The sequence below is a fragment of the Dermochelys coriacea genome, chromosome 8 (assembly GCF_009764565.3).
Source record: "Dermochelys coriacea isolate rDerCor1 chromosome 8, rDerCor1.pri.v4, whole genome shotgun sequence".
Lineage (NCBI taxonomy): Eukaryota > Metazoa > Chordata > Testudines > Dermochelyidae > Dermochelys > Dermochelys coriacea.
The window spans coordinates 67,218,399-67,236,561 of NC_050075.1; the positions used below are offsets into that span (position 1 = coordinate 67,218,399).

The 18,163-nt window shown below is 38.5% G+C and overlaps 1 protein-coding gene across 10 annotated transcripts in view; it reads right to left on the bottom strand.

Moving 5' to 3' along the window:
• Positions 1-18,163, bottom strand: part of NTNG1 (netrin G1) — a 290,609-nt gene that overhangs the window by 24,110 nt on the left and 248,336 nt on the right. Inside the window, exon 7 of one of the 10 annotated variants that reach the window (XM_043490717.1) lies at positions 13,598-13,735. The exons of the other annotated variants lie outside the window; for them this stretch is intronic. Within the exon in view, the coding sequence (XP_043346652.1) occupies positions 13,598-13,735 (138 nt within the window). The remainder of the gene's footprint in view (positions 1-13,597; positions 13,736-18,163) is intronic. 10 annotated transcript variants of the gene reach the window in all.

Genomic DNA, 18,163 nt, shown 5'->3' on the forward strand with positions numbered 1-18,163 from the left:
GTAGTTTGGGTTAGATAGATGGGGTTCTGGGGAAAATATATTGAGGTGGGAATCAGATAAGGATATGTGAAAGTTAATCTCTTGTATTCCATAAAGGAAGAAAATAATGACAGGCCTTCATTTATTTTCAGGAGATCATTTATATATAAAGTAGTTAATCTACTGACACCAAGCAATAAATCCTGTAACTCAGATTTAATAAAATAGGTATTCAGTTTGAGAAGATTTTTTGGGTATTCATAACAAATATTGTACATGGGTGAAAAAGTTAGAAGTCTCTCAGAAAATGCCCAAAATGGAAGTAATATGGTTCATCAACTGTTCAGGTACTGCAGTATTGGGCCCAGTATAAATATAGAGAGAATTGGCCTGGGGAAGGAATTGCTGGATACTTAAGGACAACATCCTTTTAGTATGTTCAATTCCAGGTCAGTAGTCAATGCACTGGAACATTAGTTATGCCTCCGGAAGTTAAAAGAACTTAAAGCCAATTGCAAACCATTCAATTTTCAGGTGAACTAGTCCAGATGATGTCTTTTGGAGGCTGCAGGAATGTAAAAAGTATAATGTTGTTAAGCAGTGTAAAAACACTGGCTTCAGCAAGAATTGAAGGGAGCTCAGTTCATCTCAGGAGGCCCTCAGCACCTTCCATGCTCAAACACTTAAGTGTAAGAGAAATATCATATATGAGAATACAGACCTTGTACAAACTTTAATTATTTCTATTTTAAATGGATTATTTTGATAAGCTTTAAAGTAACTTGCTACTCTACAGTGGGAATTCCAGACACAAGCTGTGTAACCTTTGACACAGTTTTACAAGATGATAATTGCCAAATTGTCTTGTTTGCAAGAAAATATGGCGACATTTGTCATGAGATGTCCATATTAATTTTTAGTATTGCTGATGGATGCATGTTGAGTGGTTGGTGTTTCTCTGAAGGTCTTCTGCAACTCGTTATTTTTATAGGATGTTTAGGGCTTTTTCCCCTACAAGTTTCCCTCTGGGGGCAGATGTTAGTGTCACCCTAAAAGGAGTTGGGGCTATGGCAACTACCTCAAAACCAGGCTTGTGCCTTTTTATGTTGGGGGTCACAAGCCCACAGTGCATATGGTGTGTGACAATGAGTATTTTTAAAAAATGCTTCCTTAAGTGGGACTTGAGGGAGACTGATGCTTCTGATTCCTGAGGCCAGCCTCTGTGGGGAAAGGGAAGGCAACAATGAACAAGTTATGCCAGTCTCTGACAAATCTCCCACCATCTGAAAGGCCCCACTAACATGAACACTGTTCCAGACCATCACCATATGGTTTCTTGATGGTCTCTCCAGATCCAGCTCCTATACCATGTGAATCAATAGACTCTGAGTACTGAAGAGATAACCCTTATTATCTTAAGTATATTATTTATCTTTTTTGCTATTTTTGTCCTTCATTTTATTAATGGAGACACATCCCAATCTTTTATTAATTTAGGACGTGGAAAGGCGGTTGTCTGCATGCTTGCGTGTGTGAGCACTCGTAAAGTCCACACAGGAAAGGCACCAGTAAGAAAGTTTTCCAGGTATAAACAGACCTCATAAAAATACTTGCTATTAGTGTTCTTCAGTCTGTGCAAGCATCCAAAAAACCTTTTAAATTGTCAATTGTAAACTGTTAAATAAGATTTGTTAAACTTCTGTTCATCAAAGGGTCCTATTAAGGCTTTCATTGTCAGTATTGGAGGGAATGAAAAGAGTTAGCCATCACATTGCAGTAAAATCCACTTAAGCTTTCACTGGCTGTGAGGTTGTGACTTAAGACATTCAATTACAATTTGGTTTTAATATTAAATATAAAACCAGTTAAATTTTGATAGTAATGCCATGGGGAAAGCTCTCTAATTTGGTTTTGGGACTTATAAGGATTAATTATCTGCTGTATTAATTTGATGATTTGACTAACTTGATGATTTAATTCTAATCCAATCTTACTGTTAACTTGTTGATTTTTACCTTAATTGTGACTTGATGCCTGTATTGCTTAATTTTAAGTTTAGGAGTGTTAACAGTTTACTTATGGTGATTTTTTTATTTGTTTATTAACATTCATAAAATGTCATATTTCCTCAATAAGAAATATGGTCCAGAACCTTTCAGAATCAGCTGGGGGTCAGCCAGTCCATCTAGGAACCTAAACATCTCCCTTTAAATTAACCTTTGGTTCTCACACAAGTGTTATCATGAACAGGAAAATCTTGTTGGTGACGCTAGGCTCTGATGGAAATATTTGTGCATGTTAATGTGTACCTGTGTCAGTATTGCATCAATGCCTTGCATAATGACAGGTTTCAGAGTAGCAGCCATGTTAGTCTGTATTCGCACAAAGAAAAGGAGTACTTGTGGCACCTTAGAGACTAACAAATTTATTTGAGCATAAGCTTTCGTGAGCTGTAGTTCACGAAAATGAACACTTACAAATGACTTAATACAGCTTTTACTATGCAGAACAAAAATGCTGCTATCCTTTATTTTTTAGTAGTTTATGTTTAACATAATACTGTACTGCATTTGCCTATTTTTTTTTTGGTCTGCTGCTGCCTGATTGTTGTACTTCCAGTTCAAATGAGGTGTGTGGTTGACTGGTCAGTTTGTAACTCTGGTGTTTGTAACTCTGAAGTTCTACTGCAATACTATGTATGTATTTAATAAAAGGTTAATAACTTCCCATCTGTACAATATATCTCCTGCAGCACTGCCTATTTTTATTAAATTAGTATTTTATCTTTTTTCAGTGGTTAGGTCTTTGTGAGCCTCCCTATTTTTTGCATTTTGCTTCTCTACAACTTAAAATGGATTGAGTTAGTTTGCTCAAAATTCCAATAGCTAGCTTGACAGCTGACCATATTGATAACCATATAGTGGAATCTGGAAAAAATAGTTGCTACCCTAAAAAGGCTGAAAGTGGACACCTTTATGAAGGCAATTGCAGAAGAAAAAAACATAGCACCATGATGGTAGGGGAGCTCCTTTCCTTTCTTAAATGGCCAGATTGGTGCTGTGGTTTTATAAATGCTGTTCATGTATAATGTGCTCTGATTTTGGGGGAAAATACACCAGGTGATCGCACTAGCCCTTTTAAAAGGAGAATTATTGCCCACTAGACCCCAGTGGCCTAGTAGTGTGATGCTAACTCTTTACTCTATTCCCTCTCCAGTTGTTTGTGGGCTGTCATCTTCCTGGGACTTTCTTCGAAATGCCCGTAGATGTCACTAACTGTTGACCATTGTGTTTACAATCAATGTCTTGGTCATACACTGCTATGGAATCCTTTCCTCCATGGAGAAGAGCAGACACAATTCCCCCCAGTGCTCATCAATACCACTTTCTCTGTAGGTCAGAGAAGATTGCTAACAAACTCGCTGTAGAGTGGAAAATGCTGTTTAGCCTATGCCAGCACTACTTAGCCTATGCCAGCACTACTAATGCTATAAATATATATCCATTGATTTCATTACATTCTATGCTGCAATCTCAACATTTATAGCATCCTCTCACCTTCTTTATGATAAGCACCCTCCCTTTTCCTCATCAAATCAAATCCCACACTAAAACCCACTTTTGTCATGAAACTATGCTTTGACCTGAGTGTTTTTGTCTCTTATACTTTGTTGCAACTGTATGGTTATCCCACATATCGTATTTGCCTGAACCAATGTACTCATCAAGGTATGGATCTTGTCTTTTCTGTCTTTAAAGATCCACAATGATAGGAGGTTATATGGAATTATGAGGCATATTTTCTGCTGGTAAATTGATATACCTCCACTGAAGTCAATAAAACTACATTCATTTATACCAGATGAGAATCTGACCCAATAACTCTGAGGGGATTTATAATTTTTTGCCTTGTTTGTTCTTGGCTTGCACATCCTTACATGTTTCAATATCGATATTCCTATTGCCTTTTATAGGACATCAGTGTGATTCTGGATTGATTTCAGTCAAGTTACTCTGAATTTACACTGGTGTAATTTGGTCTGGCATATTCAAAGCACTACCTAATTAACCACCACAATAGCCCTGTGAGATAGGTTAGTAAATATTATCTCCATCAGAATAGATGGAGAAACTGAAGTAGGGAGGGTAAGTGACTTGCCCAAGGTACACAGCAAGACCATGCCAGAACTGCATTAGAAATCAAGGCTTCCTGATTCTGAATTCTGTGTTGCTTCCTCTTGAGTATACTTCCTCATGTGCATAAGATTCATGTGTATGTAGTTAGGGTGACGTACAATGTGCATCTTTCCACACAGATATCGATATCTATATCTATATATATGTTAAGTATCCCTGCAGGCAAGATTTCTACAGGACAACTGCATTTATTTATTTTAACTATTTAGAAAGAACAGAAGGCTGTAATATGTCTTTTAAGAATGACATTTTTGGAAGTTCTCACTAGCAAAAGATTTTTTGTTGAATTGCAAATGTTAACTTCCTACAAGCAATGTTTATATAATTCATTGGCTCATGATTTAATGTTTGATTTTCTCTGGAAATTCATCCTGCATGATGATTTTCATAAAATGCTTTAGCTGCTAACATTTGTAACTCATGGCAAAATTCAGACAATAAAAGAAGCTTATTTACATTTAAATAATCAGGTAATATATAGAAGACATACTGACAGAATAACCTAGCATTCTATGGAATGATATAAGTTCAATCCACAAGACAGATGTAAGCACTTTGAAAAGTTCAGAGATGAGGATTTAATTGTAATCCTCTGACTGCTTTAATGAAAATTATTAAAGAATGGAAAAGGAGGAAAAATCAAAGAATATATGAAATGGCTACTTACTGTAATTGTGGTTTTGCAAGGTGTGATGCAGATATGTATTCCAGGTAGGTATATGTGTGTCCCGAGACTTTTGCCTAGCAGTATCTGTAGATGGGTAGCATTCACATCTTGTGTGTATCGCCTCTTCCTTGACTATATGAGGCAGCACTGCCTTCCTTCTCCCCACCTCCCCCACAGTTCTTTCACATTGAACATCCAGGGGAAGGCTCCGATGCAGAGGGGTGGACGGCGTGTCATACATCACATCTCAAAGAACCACAGTTACAGTGAGTAACTGTTGTTTCTTCTTCTTCTTCTCCTTCTTCTTCGAGTAGATGCAGATGTGTATTCCAGGTAGGTGACTCACTAGCAGTACCCTTGGTTGGAGTGGGGCTCAGAGTCTATGTGAACAGGGATCGCAGGACCACTTCTCTAACATTAGTGTCTGTTCTGGAAGAAGCAGTGATTGCGTAAACCTATCTATGGACAACCATGTGGTAGCCCTGCAAATGTCCAATATGGAAATGTCATTGAGGAATGTTACCAATGTAGCCTGTGCTCTCATTGAAATGAGCCAATATCTTCTGAGGAGGCATAGCTGACACTATCTCATATACCGGCTTGATTTAAGATGTTGTTCATCTAGAGATGGTCTGCGCTGAGACTGTTTGTCCTTTCACGTGGTCCGCATGTGATTCGTGCTTTGCCTTGCCTGTTTGCAACTGTTCAGTCCTGTTCAGATAAAAGGCTAGGCAGCATCTAACATCTAACGTTGCTTCTTTGGAGAGGAATGCAGCTTAGGGAAAAATACAGGGAAATACACCGCTTGGCTCAAATGAAACTGAGAGACCATCTTGGATAAGAATTTGGGCTGTAACTGGAATGTTACCTTGTCCTTGGAAAGCGTGTAAGGAGGGCCTTCCTTCAAGCGCCTGCAACTCACCCACCCTCCTAGCAGAGGCAATGCCTATGAAGATTGTGGTTTTTTGAGACAGGAGGGCCAGTGGACAGCATACAAGGGGCTCGAATGGAGGCCCCATTAGAGCTGCAAAAACTGTGTTCAGGTCTCACAAAAGGACTGGCTCTTGGACCAGTGGATGCAAGCAAAGAAGTCCTTTCAGAAATCTTGTCACTGTGGCATTGGAAAAAACTGATTTCCTTTGGATAGGGGGATGAAATGCCGATATTGTTGCCAACCCCAATTTCTGAAGGTATAGCAGGTACTCCAAGATGTCCTGTATTGAAGTTCCAGCCAGATAGGCCCCATGGGCCAAGGACCACACTGAGTAACCTCATCCACTTAGTCAAGTAGGCCATCCTATTGGAAGGCTTCCTACTGTTAAGTAGGAACAGTTGGTCTGCCTCCAAGCAATGCCCTTCTTCATTCAGCCATGCAGTGCCCACTCCATAAAGTGCAGGGAGCTGATCACCAGATTCAGGGTGTGGCTGTAATCCTGTGTGAGGAGGTCAGGAAGAAGAGGAAGCAGTATGGAAGGATAAATTGACAGGGCGACGAGGCCCCAGAACCAGCTATCATGGTCACATCGGGGCGATCCACTTTGAACTTGGTGATGACCTGGGGAATGATTGGGATAGGAGGGGAGGTGTACAGCAGCATCGACTGCCAGCTGCAATGGAAAGTGTTTGGAGATGGAGCCCTGGCTGAGCATCCCCATTAAAGCAGAATAGGCAACACTTCTTGTTTTCCCTGGTCGCAAATACCCCAATCGTGGGAATGTCCCATGCTGCAAAAACAATCCTCCTTCAGGAGCTATTCTCAGGGCGATCTGTGGCCTTGGTACCAAGGCAGGCTATATGGCCTGTTCAAGCAGATGCCGCTTGAGGCGAAGGTCCCGCATCCCCTGAGTCCTCTTTTTGAATGATCGACAGATCGAACAGCACTCTTTAAGGTAGGCTTTACCAAGGCGGAGCAAGCATCTTGTGTAGGAGTTGGGAATTGCCACTCCACAGGAAGGGCAATGCTTGGACCCTGGTGAGGGCATCATGCCTGCTAACACTACTCTTTCTCTCTTTTTAAACTAACACTAATTACTATTAACTATGTACAATGAACTAGGCTAAGAAGGATGAATGCGAGGTTGTGAGAGAACAACCACGCTGAGCTCTGACTCCAGCTGATGGGTGCTGAGAAGGAACTGAAAGGGGTCAGGGCAGCCCTGCCTCATATAGTCGGGGAAGGGCTATAGACACAAGGCACCCCTCTACAGGTATTGCTAGGCAAAATCTCTGGATCCAGAGGCACACACACCTACCCGGAATACACGTCTGTATTCTACTCAAATACATCTACTCAAAGAAGAATTAGTTTAACATTAGTTATCTGACTGAAAACCCACACTTCTGAAAGGAATGTTATGCTTGCTAATTGTTTGATTTATACTGTTAAATCAACAGATGATAAAACAGAGCTGATCCAATACTTCACAACAATAATGTGTTCAACAAACTTAGGTTCTCAGTCTGTAATCAGATCTACAGAGGGGGACATCTACACCTCCCAAAACCCCACTTGGGCTCAGTGATGAGTCAAGGATCTGCTTGCCAGGATCTCATTGCAGTAGCTGCTTTACCTGCTCACAGAATATCTGGGAGCAGATTGCTGGGGTTTTTTTAAACTGTATCCATTGTTTGATTTTTTTTATCTGACTTTTTCAAACTCTTTTTTTGTAACTCCGTGAGTTGATCAAACTGTGTTAATAAGTTGTCCCTGGTAGAAAGAATCACTACCAAAGTATTCTTTTTGTTATCTGATTGCAAACATTTCCAGCATAACTCCTTGCACTGGGGAAATTAAAAACTGGTTTCTGTAAATATTCCTGCATATATCAAATAAAATGCCTTGAAATGTTATGGTAATGGAACACAAAAGAGGTGAGAATATGGCAAAAGAAATATATGTAGAAATTTAATGTGGAAAATACTCTTTATTAGTCACAGCTTTAATTTTAAAACTGACATTGCCTTTGTCTAGATGCAGATGTGTCCCCACTCTGATTCAGGCTTCTCTTATCACGTCATTAAGAACCCACTCTGGACTGGTCCCTAATATGCAAAGATGTGGTTGGTCTTCTTGCTTTTTATTTATTTATGTATTCATTTATTTATTTATTTTTATTCAAGATTATTTAATTCTTAGAATTGCAAAATAAAAAAAAAGGATCTCTGATAATCTGGGTCACTTTCTCAAACTCTAAACAAGCTTAAGGGCTAGATTGTTTTTCATCCACTTCCTAGACTTTGGGGGAGAAGAGTGAGAGAAAGAGAGGAGGTTGTGCGTTTGTGTGTGCGTGCGCATGCCTGAGATAGAAATGGGTGATTGGCACACAGCAGTCACATCAGCTGCACCTTGTTTATTCAGTACAATAAGCATTCTCCCTGAACCAGCACACCTCCGTTAGATGTTATGTCTGCGTGGCAGAAGCCCTGAACTCTGAGGTTACTGCTGCTAATGTTAGTACTTATGATCTGGAAGGCAAGGACCAAGATTTTACCTGGCCCCGTATTAATAGGAATGCAAGGGGTGAGCTAAGTGTCTTTCTGCCTTCTTCTGACTTGTGTCCATGCAGTACTAAGAACAATTTGGGCCTTAATGTATAAAAAAATATTGCAGCACCTTGGTCCATAAAACAGAATAGGTCTTTGCATATAATATTTTAAAGAAGTGGATTAACAACTCTGGAACGTTATCCACTTGGAATGTATAATAATGTTTTTTAATACTTAAAATCTATCTGTGTAATTTAAATCTACACTATGAACTGACATGACATAGAATATGGATTTGTGTGATAGCAGGTCAAATTTCTGGTTCCAATGGGTCAATACTACACACTGGGAAAGCTCCCTAAACATAAATATGCCTAATTTTGTAAATAAACCATATTTTTTTAAAGAAGGAAAAAGTCCCATTATGTATATATTTCTGTAGCATCATGGCTCAGAGAAAACTGTTACAGGGAATGCTGAGGCAAATAATCCCTCCAGAGTCTTGATAAGTGCAGTGATTTTGGTTTTCATGTAATTTTCTAGAAGAAAATAGTAAACAAAATCTTCCAGACAGAAATTAATTGGAAAAAAATGGGCCAATTGCAAAAGCAACTAGATCATGGACTCCTCTGCTGCACACTGAAATATCAGACAGCGGATTTTAATCAGTGTGAACTCAGCTTGACATATTGAATACATGACAATCTGATGTCCAGCCTATATCCCTGACAAATGCATTCAGAAACAAGTTTTTTCTGATTTTTGAATAGATGGGCAGTGCTATTTGTTTCCTTTGTGTCAAGTAAAGAAACTTATTAAATATCTCTTGCTGTGTTTTAATTTTCTGAATATATCAGTCTTCTAGTGTTTTAACTAGATATCCTGCACAATATTTGCAAGAACTTTGATTCAACAAAATGTAGTTTAACTACATATTACACACAAAAACCACTATGAAGAAGTCCATTCTGACCAAGGCCATGAGACAGTGAACAAAGCATGAATTGACAGAAGCGTTCACAGTACATATAAATGTGTAACTAGTAGATAAGGGAACAGTAAAGTAGTGATTAATGTGTAACGGATGGCAGATGTGTGGCACGTGATCAGTTCATGATTTGTATGGAGTATGATGCCCAGAAATTAATGAACCAATCACAGAGTGCATGACATGATGTAAAGTAAAATGGGCATGTGGCATTCTCTTTTGGGAATGTGTATGTAATTAGATTAATGATATGTACTTTGGATTTGTGGCAACTCCTGTGCTAGTAGAGTCTGATCAACTCAGTGTAGTTTTACTATATGACAGTAAAGAAACCTAAATGACTAGTTTAGAGTCGAGCTGAATTGCTGGAGGTTAAGGTATTGGCGGAAATGCCAACACTATGTTAAAAGAAAATTGAGGTTGCAAACTCAGGCACTCAGAGGGTAGGAAATGCCAGAATTAAGGTTGCCTGTTTAATCCTAATGCTGTGTCTTGGGCATGTGCATTATGATACATCTTTAATTACATGATCGCATAATGTTTTTTTCCACAGGAGTCCTGCCTCATTCAGTGCATAGGATGGGCAGTGCTCATTTAGGGATTGTCTATGCTTGAAATGCTACAGCAGTAGTTGCATTGCTATAGCACTTCAGTGTAGACACTACCTATACTGAAGGGAGGGGTTCTGCCATCGCTGTAGCTAATCCAGTTGTCCAAGAGGCAACAGTACTGTCTATATTGAGTGTAGGTCAGAATACCTACGTTTCTCGGGGGTCTGGATTTTTCACATCCCTGAGAGAGACAGCTATGCCAATGTAAGTTTCCAGTGTAGAACAGGTTTCAGAGTCGCAGCCGTGTTAATCGTATCCGCAAAAAGAAAAGTAGAAACTGCATGCATCCAATGAAGTGAGTTGTAGCATAAAAGCTTATGCTCATATAAATTTGTTAGTCTCTAAGGTGCCATAAGTACTCCTTTTATTTTAGTGTAGAACATCAATTCAATAGTTTTGTTTTCTCCTTGTTGTTCAGCATTTGGCCTCATGCTTTATTTGCTGCATTAACTATTCCAATCCTGTTCTGAACATAGAACATAAGAAAGGCCTTACTGGGTGAAACCAATGGTCCATCCAGCCCAGTATCCTGTCTTCCAATAGCAGCCAATGCCAGGTGCTTCAAAGGGAATGAACAGAATGGGGCAATTATCAAGTGATCCATCCACTCCCAGCATCTGGTAGTCAGAGGCTCAGGGACACCCAGAGCATGGGGTTGCATCGCTGACCATCTTAGCAAATAGCCATTGATGTGCCTGTCCACAATGACCTTATCTAAATCTCTTTTTGAACCCAGTAATAGTTTTGGCCGTCACAGCATCCCCTACAAATGAGTTCCACAGGTTGACTTGTGTGAAGAAGTACTTCCTTTTGTTTGTTGTAGACCTGTTGCCTACCAATTTCACTGGGTGACCCCTGATTTCTTGTGTTATTTAAAGCAGTAAATAACACTTCCCTATTTACTTTCTCCACACCATTCATGATTTTATAGACCTCTATCCTATCCTCTCTTCCACGCTGAACAGTCCCAGTCTTTTTAATCTCTCCTCAAAGCTTCACAAATATTATTGAATTTATTTTCATGGCAGCCCTGTGAGATAAGGGAATTGTATTATCCCTGTTTTACAGATGTGAAACAGAGTCACAGAAAGATTAAGGTCAGAAGTATCCACTAATTTTGGGTGCCCAATTTGAGATGCCTAGAACCTTCTTTTTCATTATATAGCTCTTTATGTGTTCAAAGCACAACTCCCCACTGACTTCAGCAGTAGCTGTGAGTGCTCAGCACTTCTGCAAATCAGGCCCCAAGGTCTCAGGACAAGCACTCAGGAAATAAGGTATACACAATTACAGACCATCTGAGAAAAGTTTGATATAAATGACTTGACTAAAATCACATAAGCACTCCGGCAGAGGCAGGGAGATAATTCATTTCACCAGTGCAGCAGTCAACTGCTTTAATCATGAGATCATTCTTTCTCTTATTGTAGTCCCCCTGGCTCATTCACTATATATCTTCTAATGTCTGCAACAAATTAAGCAGGGGTTGAACAGCCTCCTTTCCTTCCCTCCTGTATCATTTCCGGAGCAAGTTCATCCTATACACTGAGTAAGGCAGGGATCCTGTGGAAAAATAGTATGTGATCATGTAATTAAAGTCAGTATGACAATGTGCATGCAGAAGGGGGGCAAATTAAGTTTTTGAGTGCTTGACTGTGCAGCCTCGGTTTTCATTTAATATAGTTTATTAGGCCTAATTTCCTAGGTTTTCAATAAAAGCAAACTGAGAAAACAGAAATTCCATCATGTGGCACAATATTGACACTCAGATGATTCATCAAGCAGGTTTGTACCTTTAGATTCACTGCACAGACCTCTGGCACTTGAGCTAAAGGAGTAATTGAAAGCAGTAGGAGGTTGTCATAATCTACTGAACCTGCATTAGAGGGATAAGACAATTGATCTCTTACATAGTTCATAGCCTGATAGTTAGGGAACTGGGCGAGGATGCAGGAGACGCAGGTTCAAGTCCCTACTCTGCTTGATTCACTGCAGGGTTTTTTTTCCTCACGGACCACTCTGAATCAGGGAGAGCAGGGCCTTGAACCACTGCTTCCCAAATCAAAAACCTCAGGTTTCAGTCTCAAAATGGACAATTCAACACAATTCTGATTTCCTTAAAAGCATTTGAAAAATTTTGTTTTAGTTCCAGTGAGGAAGGAAACCAAATTTCAAAACTTTGAAAGTTTCTGTCAAATATGTTTGCATAAACCAGTTATTGAATAATAAACATGTTAAAAACAAATCTGTGTGTTTATAATTCACAAATGTAGAAACAGGCCAAATTCATTGAATAAAATGTTTACTGTGAATAGGTCATTCATCTCTAGAGACTGCCTGTGGCAAACCTTCAGTAGTTGAAACGTCCTGTTTCAGGAATTATAGTCTTCCTACCTGCAATTCCTGATAGTTTTTCAAGTTCCTCGCTTTGGAACTCTTGTCTGCTTATTTGAATGCCAAGGTCTCTCTCCCTCTCCTCAGCCCTTCCCTCCCCTGGTAGTTGTATTTTAGGAAGCAGTGAAGTAATCTTAGGATATATCACCTGTATTTGGTTTTAGAGTATTTTAGAATCTGTAGCTAAAACACTATGCCAGTAATTCTTCTTCTTCTCATCTTCCATGAGTTTCTAGATCTTACTACCCAGGAGCAAGTGTTTCTTGCAGAAATTGTCTCTTGTATTTGTGGCACCTTAGAGACTAACAAATTTATTAGAGAAGTGAGCTGTAGCTCACGAAAGCTTATGCTCTAATAAATTTGTTAGTCTCTAAGGTGCCACAAGTACTCCTTTTCTTTTTGCGAATACAGACTAACACGGCTGCTACTCTGAAACCTGTCTCTTGTATGTGTGTGTGTGATTAGGACACAAGTGCTGAGAATCAGGGAGAGAAGGTGAAAGAAACAAATTAAAGGATGTTCAAGAGTTTGTAGAATTAAATCCTCAAAAGTAGCAGTTATAGAGATTAGAATATTAAGGATACAAATATTCTAATACAAAGAATCCAGCAGCAGCACCCTAGCCCAATATGTAATGGTGTGGCATTTGCCTGTGTTATCTAGAAAAGAAGCTTGGTATACAACTAAATACTGATCATCTGCTACTAAAAGTTATTAAATGCTGTTTTTGTTCCATTTTAAATGAAGTTAAAATCTTTAGATTTATTAACTCTGGTTTAGACTGTATTTTTGGTTTACTAAGAAATGAGTTAGTACGCTGTTCTATATATATTATATAGATGTCATTTAATTTATGAACTCACATTTTTAAGTTACTCAAAAAGGCTGAAGTTCAGTCATAGAAATATGTTAATACACTTAGATATCACCTTTTGTCTTTGTCAGAATTTTTAAGTTTGGAAAGTTGCACTTGTGGTTTAGCTCACACAAATGAATTGATAATGGGCAAGACACGCAGATCTGCATATTTCAGTACAAGCTCCTCCAGGCATTACCAGAGAAAAGGGGAGAGGGCACTAAAAGCATAATGAAATAAATGGACTGCACAGTCAATTTACTGCCCTCATTTGGGAGTATCCATACAGGTTCAGGGAGTAAGGCATTTTTAAAGCTTGTAAAAGTTTTGCTCTTTTTTAACTCTAAGTAACTGCACATGCTGGGATACAGAAGCACAGGCAGCAAAGGTGCGGAAAAAGGGCAGCTCTCAGTTACTTACGTTGACAGCCTAGGCTGTGCCAGATATATCCCAGCAGACACTTATCACATTTACGCCCTGATGTTCCCTCCTTACACTCACAGAATCCTGTGTCATTACAGCGATCACAGACAGAGCCAAAAGGGTTACAATTACAGTCTGCAGAAACAAGACAACACACATACGCTGGCCATAATTCAAACAATAGCAATAAAGGAAGCAATTCTAGTGTTTAAAAGTAAAGGAAGACTGTCTATTAGTGACATTTGGAGGAGAGAGAATAATTACCACAGGTCCACTTTTCATTTGTTTGGTCTTTTTAAGAGCAGACCTCTGTCTGATTATGTGAGGGGAAAAAATAAACAGAAAAGATGTAGAGTAAAAAGATAACTGATCGTAATGGAGATTCCATTTTAGCAAGGTGGTTTTGGACAGTTGAATGAACATAAGAAAAGATTTGTATAGCAAGGATAAATCAATATGCCATCAGGATGAAATCTGTTTTAAATTATTAAAATAAGTATAGCTGTATCACTCAATACTTTGAGTTCTGCTGAACATTTGTAAAGTGCTATATAATGCACTTTATTTATTTCCAAGATAGTCTTCCCTTTATATTTAGGAGTACTATGTTAATTATGTAGGTACTTGCCATTGTAGTGATGAGAATTTACAATGCACCTTTCACGTATTCCAAAACAACCTTGAGGTGCGGAGCAAAATACTCCAAGACTTGGTCAGTACTGACTTTAAGCTGTCCTTTTCATTCCACCTCTTTTCTTCCACTCCCATGGGGGGTGGATGTGAGGATGGAAGATCCAGATGCACTCCAGCACCCAAGTGCCTGAACCTGACCAAAGACTGTAGTAAATGGTGGTGGTTTGGGTTGACCCCTTTATCTTCCACAACCTTTAGTCTAGGGAAGTATGTCTTCTTCTCTTGAACCACAAATCTCTCTCTTTAACACCATCACAAATTCCGTGCTCAGCTCTGAGCTCCAGAGCAGGGGAGAGCCCATCAAAGAAGGAAGATAGTTGACAGCAGTGTTGAGTTTTCTGGTACTGCTATGGATCAGCTTATTTTCTCTAAGCCTAAGGGCCAAATTCTGATCTTGTTTGCACCAACATAAACCTACAGTAATTCCACTGTTGTAACTGAGGCCACATCCTACCTCTAAAAATAATTTTGTCCACACGCCTGATTTGTGCTGCTATCAAAGGTAAGAGATACAAATCCATTGGCAACCTTGCTGCGTGCATTGTTTATTTTTTTTTCTTTTAATCAAGCTGCCTTGCTGTTATTGTTTGCTAGGATTACATTAAATTGCAGCAATATTACAAATGACAAAAGAGGAAAAAGCAATAAAATATTTCAAAATCCAATGGAATTTTTTTATGGGGAAATGAATACTACCAGAAACAAATTTGTCACCTGTTGCCTTACTGCTTATTAACTTTAAATTAGAGAGGACGTTTCAAACATTTGGCATACTGGAGAAGAATAGTTACCTCTGGCAAACACAGTTCAACAATAATAATCCAGTCAATTAGCTAACAACATTAATTAATTAAGTTGAATACTGACATATAAAAAAACATTTTGAAACACTGAGCACAGTTATTCCTCAGTGGGGGGGGCATATAAAAAACTGGAACTTCTTATGTTAATCAGACATTTGAAACCTTTATGTAAATAGGCATACAGTTGAGGTACTAAATGGCAACAGTCAAATTTATTTAAAGAAGTGTAAGTCAAAAGCTAACAGCACTGTATATTATAAGGAAATGGCCTGATTCTCCTCTCATTAAACTGAAAGTAACTCCTGAACACAGCAGAATTACACTGATGTAAAAGTGGGAGAAGAGTCAAGCATGGAATATACTATCTGTATATAATATATCGTCCCATAAAATGGAAAGCCTGATCTAAAGGTCAACGAAAAACTCTCACTGCCTTGAATCATATCACTAAGTAAAGGGTATCAGGCTTATATTTTGCGACTAAAGGGGACAATATATACTGGATTAAAAAAACTGTTATGACCAACCTCTTTATAAAGGAGCTGTTCTGACAAGCCTCTTTAAAAAAGTGGTAAAATAAGTTAAAGGGGTATTACCAAAAAAAAAAAAAATTAAAGTGCAGCTCAACAAATTATTACCCCAATCTTGCAAAAACACTTAGGCATGTGGTTAGGCATGGAGGTTGTAAGATTACGCCCATGTGTAATGTTAAGCATGTGCCTAATGTCTGCAGGATTGGCACCTATTTGAGAAAGTTTAAAAAATCATCATTTCAGTATCTCTTTCTGAGACAAAATAAATGGCTATACTTGGTGTCTCATCTGTAACTACACTGTATTCATATGTTTATGTATGCTCCATGGTATTATGCATGGAACTGCATGTTTTATGTAGCTCGCAGCTTCTTGCTTAAAAGGATTCATTCACATGACACTAAATGTGTAACCTTCATGTAATTGCAGGCTTGAGACTCAGAAGTGTTGAGTATCTTTAACGCTCACTGAAATCGAGGGGAGTTGAGAGTGCCAACGGCTTGCAGGATCAAGTCTCTAGAGTCCCAACACAGGAAAGCACATGCTTGCATCCACCCCTTTTTAGGAAAGTATTTCAGTGTGCGCCTAAGGGCTTGTCTTCACGTACAGTATTAGAGCGGCACAGGTGCAGCTGTAGCGCTTTAGTAAGATGCTCCTACACTGGTGGGAGAGTGTCTCCTGTCAGTGTAGTTAGCTATCCGCTTTAGCAGAGGCAGATTATGTTGGAGGGAGAAGCTCTCCCGTTGACATAGTGCCGTCTATTTTTGGCAGGGAGTGAGTATTCCTCACCTCTGAGTGACGTAGTTATACTGCTATAGGTCTGTGGTGTAGACCTGGCCTTAGTCCTGCTGACTTTAAGGAAGTTTTTCGGAGTCAGGGCATCAGTCAGCCTATGTAGATTTTGTATGCAGTATGATCAACTGCAAACCTGAGGAACTGTTCTATATTTGATTTATATTTTTGATTTAAAATGACATTGTCTGATAGATACTATTTTGACCTTTTTGCAGTCATCCCACACGGTACAATGCCTATAGAAGCCCATGAGAATTTTATTTACATTAGGGTGTGAAGGTCCGGAAATGGTCTGTATATTTTTATTTTCTAAAGAATCTTCCTGATTAAACTTTTTAAAATTTTATTTCTGCTGAGTCAGGAATGCTGAAATCTGCTCAGTTGTTCATTTTGTGAACTAATTCTAAATGTATTGCTTGCAAATTATTTTTAAAAGTCATTACTTTTGGCTTTATTAACCTCTCCTTATTGCCCATACTGCAATAACTATTGAACCCCCTGTCTCCCAGCATTTCAATGTATATTCGATGACAATCTAGTGAATGTGAAAAAAAGGAAAAGTTATTAGATATCTTTTCAGATCTTTTAGCTTCTTTAGCCAGTTTAAAGTACATAGCCCTGTTGTCATAAAGACAATGCCCCTTGTCCACAGCAAACAATTACTAGGAAGGGATAGTTCTGTTCAACAGTACTATATATGGCCTATGTTTATTTTTTTTAAAAGGATAATGTGAGCACCTGACTTTCTAGTTGTCATACTAAAGTTCATATTAGCTCAGCTTAATTAATGTCAAAGGGAATAATGCACTTCATTTCACATGGTATCAACCAATGTTAAAAAGGACACATGAAATACAGTGTACATGTGTCTTATTTTTCATTAAATAAAAATATATCGATAAATTGCAGATTGGAACAAATGATAATCTAAATTAGGTTTTGGCTGAATCTTTCCAATGAATTATTAAAAAGTCACATGAAATGTGACTTACTGTGAAAATTTGTCCACAGTTTGTTTTTGAATTGCACAAAAATATTACCTTTTCAATCCTATATTAACTCTTTGATTACTCTCTGATTAATGACAGAAAACACCCCTCTTTGTAGATGTGGTGAATGATATAGCTGAAATCCATGACTGACTCATAGTTACAAGCAATATTGTAAAACACACTGTAGCTCTGTTTATAATTGGAACAAGCTTTTAAGGCAATTTGTTAACTAATAGCCATGGAATGAACCTGTATTTTCAACATACTATATGTTAATTTTTCATCCAGATAGTCCAACCTCTTTCTCACTAAATAGTATTTGAGATAATGTAAGGATGCTGTGTATTGCTCCAGTGTCACAAATGTCTTATATTCTCTTCTGTATGCCATTCTTATTAATGGTATTACATTCTGGCATTCTCCTGGTTTTAGCTGTTTTGAAGTTTTCATGGGATTATAGTGTATATGTGTTTGAAGCATCATAGACCCCGAGGAGTTTGCTTCAAAACTGATCAGATATGGCTCATAGAATTTTTTTTGTGAGTTTTGGTGTCTGACTTATTTTGTTGGATATAACTGATTTGAAAAAAATATGCTCTCAGCTACAAGGGCATACATTAAAAGTGAAAGGAGCTAACTCTGAATTTATACCCTTTTATCTGAGAAGACAATTGGGCACAGTATGTTTGTTTTTGAAACAGCATAAAAATGTTGTTACAAATATAGGCACTGGTCTTGCCATCGGAT